The sequence below is a fragment of the Apteryx rowi genome, unplaced genomic scaffold (genome assembly GCF_003343035.1).
Source record: "Apteryx rowi isolate R43461 unplaced genomic scaffold, aptRow1 scaffold_24, whole genome shotgun sequence".
Taxonomy (NCBI): domain Eukaryota; kingdom Metazoa; phylum Chordata; class Aves; order Apterygiformes; family Apterygidae; genus Apteryx; species Apteryx rowi.
Window position 1 is genome coordinate 1,707,767 of NW_020448752.1, and position 3,039 is coordinate 1,710,805.

General features: G+C 67.9%; 1 protein-coding gene across 1 annotated transcript in view; it reads right to left on the reverse strand.

Moving 5' to 3' along the window:
- GLRA4 (glycine receptor alpha 4) overlaps positions 1-1,532 on the reverse strand; it is a 5,226-nt gene extending 3,694 nt beyond the window's left edge. The window contains exon 1 of the mRNA XM_026066278.1: positions 1,494-1,532. Coding sequence (XP_025922063.1) covers positions 1,494-1,532 — 39 coding nt within the window. The remainder of the gene's footprint in view (positions 1-1,493) is intronic.
- Between the last annotated feature and the right edge of the window lie 1,507 nt (positions 1,533-3,039).

Below are 3,039 nucleotides of genomic sequence, written 5' to 3' on the forward strand. Positions count from 1 at the left end.
CGGGACGGGGCTCCGCCGCCCCCGCGGGCTCCGGGGTCGCGGCGGGGCTGCCTGCGAGCCCGCTCCCCCCCCGCGCTGATGCCTCGCTGCCGGGGCTGCGCGACCCGGCCCGGTGCTGGCGGGGAAAGGCCGGACCCTCCGGGGGCTGCGGGGCGGAGGGCTGCCCCGGGGCAAAGGGATGCTCTGTGATCGAGGGATGCCCCGGGGTGGAGGGATGCTCCGGGGTGGAGGGATGCTCTGTGATCGAGGGATGCCCCGGGGTGGAAGGATGCTCCGGGGTGGAGGGATGCTCCGGGGTGGAGGGATGCCCCGGGGTGGAGGGGTGCTCCGGAGTGGAGGGATGCTCCGGGGCAGAGGGATGCCCCGGGGTGGAAGGATGCTCCGGGGTGCTGGGATGCTCCGGGGTGGAGGGATGCTCTGTGATCAAGGGACGCTCCAGGGTGGAGGGACACATTAGGCTGGAGAGATGGACCGGGGTTGAGGGATGTGCTGGGGCGGAGGGGTGTGCCAGGGACAAGGAACACAGTGGGATCAAAGGATGCTCCAGGGTGGAGGGATGCTTTGGGGTCCAGGGATGGTCCGAGGTGGAAGAATGCCCTGGGATCGAGGGATACTCTGGGATCAAGGGATGCTCTGGGGTGGAGAGGTGCTCTGGGTTTGAGGGAGACCCCACGGTTGAGGGATGCGCCAGGGCGGAGGGATGTGCTGGAGGGGCCTGGAGGTGCTGCCAGGTCGAGCGGGGGGGGGAGCAGCCGGGCTCCCTCCTCCCTCCGCCTGCCGGGGGCTGCGCGGTCCCGGGGGTCTGCTCCAGCTCAGCRCCTGCTGTAGGCAGCCGGGCACAGATCCCCAAGGGGCTCCGGTCCTGGCGGCGCTCAGCCCTCGGAGCTGACACCTCGGCGCCTGTGTGTCCCGAAGGCTCCGCGCGTGAGAAATCCTGCCCCTCTTCTGGATGCTCCGGGGGTTCCCTAGAGGGAAACGGAGGCCCCGGGTGCTTTTTGACAGGGTAACGCAGGCCGGGCTCGGCCTCAGACTCCTCCGCCCTGGGGCCCCGTGGCCGGGCAGAGCGCTGCCCCCCAGCCTAGACCATGCAAGACTCATTCGTGAGGATGCAAACAGCAGGAAAAAAGAGCAGCGAGGAATAAATGGTTCCGGTGGACGCCTCGTTCCGCTTCACCTCCGTTACTGCGGCGGGCGCATTGCGTGTATTCGTGCAAGTTCCCGCTCGGGGAGGGATGCTGGGGACCGCCGGGGGCAGAAGCTGCGGCGGGAGTCGGCGCGGGCTCCGGTGCGGGGGGGCAAGGTCGCGCCGGAGCCGGGGAGAGCGTTCCCGGGCGGCTCGGCATTGGCTTCTCCTTCGCGAAGAGCCGAAGCAGGATTTTGAGGGCTGCCTGCTGAGCCGGCTGCACCGAGGAAACGTGACGGCGGGATGGCCGTGCCGAGCAGCGGAGGGGGGGAGGAAGCGGGTGCGGGACCTCGCCACTGCTCCCCGGCACCGGGAATGCGGAGGAGTCTCCTCCGACCACTGTTGCCATTAGTGCGGACGGGGCCGCGATGGCGATCCGGGGCACCAAGCAAACATGCAGCACGCGACAGCATCGATTCCCGGGACTTTCCGGATTAAACGGACGTGACACAAGGTGGAGGGGGGGAGCCGGCAGCGTCCCCTCCGCCCTGCGGGGAAACTGAGGCACGGCCAGGGAGGAGCACGTGCACCTGGCTAACGAGGCCCGCTGGGAGCTGCAGTGCAGGGAGGGTGGTGCAGCCATCCCGCCGGTGCCAGGAGCCCGGGAGCGCTGGGAATCTGCTYGGAGAAAAGGGATGCACCGGGCGCCCCAGCAGGGAAATGAGGTGGTGCCGATGCGGGGGCTGGAGCAGGAACTGCTGCAGCAGAGCCCTGGGCGAGGCGCCGAGCATCCTGCCCAGGGGATTTTCGGGAATGCTGAAAACAGGCTTCTCCCTGGGATCCACTGACTCAGAGTTTTAGGTGGTTTTTTTCTCCCGGCAAGCGGCAAAGCGCCAGGCAGCAGAACGCCGGCGTGGCCGTGTCCCGAGACGGCGGCAGCGCCTGCCGGGCGGCAGCATGGGCCGAGGCCGCTCAGGCAGGGAGGAAAGCGCCACGGCCTCTCCTTGCCCCCCCCGTCCATCCCTGTGCCCCCCGGGGCCAAACTTTGCCCGGATCCAGCACCTCTGGGGGGCTGGATCGGTTTTTTTTTCCCTTTGCTAGGAAGCCGGGAGAGTCCGAAGCATGGAGAGGGCTGCAGGGTCAGGCGGGCTCCGGTTTGCTGGGGGTTTTGAGCAACCCATTCCAGCACTTTGTGTGCCCAGGAGCAGCTGGAAAGGGAAAAGCGACCCGGAGAGCTGCGGGCAGCGGGTGCTCCTCATCCTCCCGGCCTTGCAATCCCACCCCCCGGGTCAGCTCCCTTCCCAGCGGCTCCCGGCCTGCCCTGCAAATGCAGGCACTGGGAGTGCTGGGAGCGCCGGGAGCGCCGGGAGTGGCAGCTCCCCTTTCTGTTTCCTAATCCTCCCATCCCAGTTCTCCTTCAAGGCTGTGAAAACAGCCTGGGGGTCGCTGCCGTTTCTAAGGAGAGCAGCAAACCGAATACCAAAGCCCTGAACCTTTCTGTGCCCTAAGGGAGAGGGAAGCAGCCCGGGCTCCGACTGGTATTTTTGTCCCGAATCGGGCAGGAGCCTGACAAGGGCCATCAGCCACCCGTGTGCCCCCCCCCGACCGCTCACCCCCACCTCCCCTGCCCTGGGGTCTCCCCCGTCCTCTCCTCTCCTCTCCCAGACTTTTGCAGCCCGTGCAGACCCTTGCAGACCGCACGCTCCAGGCAGGGCGATGCCTGCATCCCTCTTGCTCCGGAGGGCGCAAAGTAAATGGGGGGGGGGGGTGAGGATTTTTTTTTCCCCATGCACAGGCCATGGGAACGGGAAGGTGCAGGGGACTGCACGCCGCTGCGCAGGTCTGCGCGGGGACACGCGCCTCCGCTCGCCTGCAGAGCCGGGATCCAGGCTCCACGGCACGGGAAAGCACTGCCC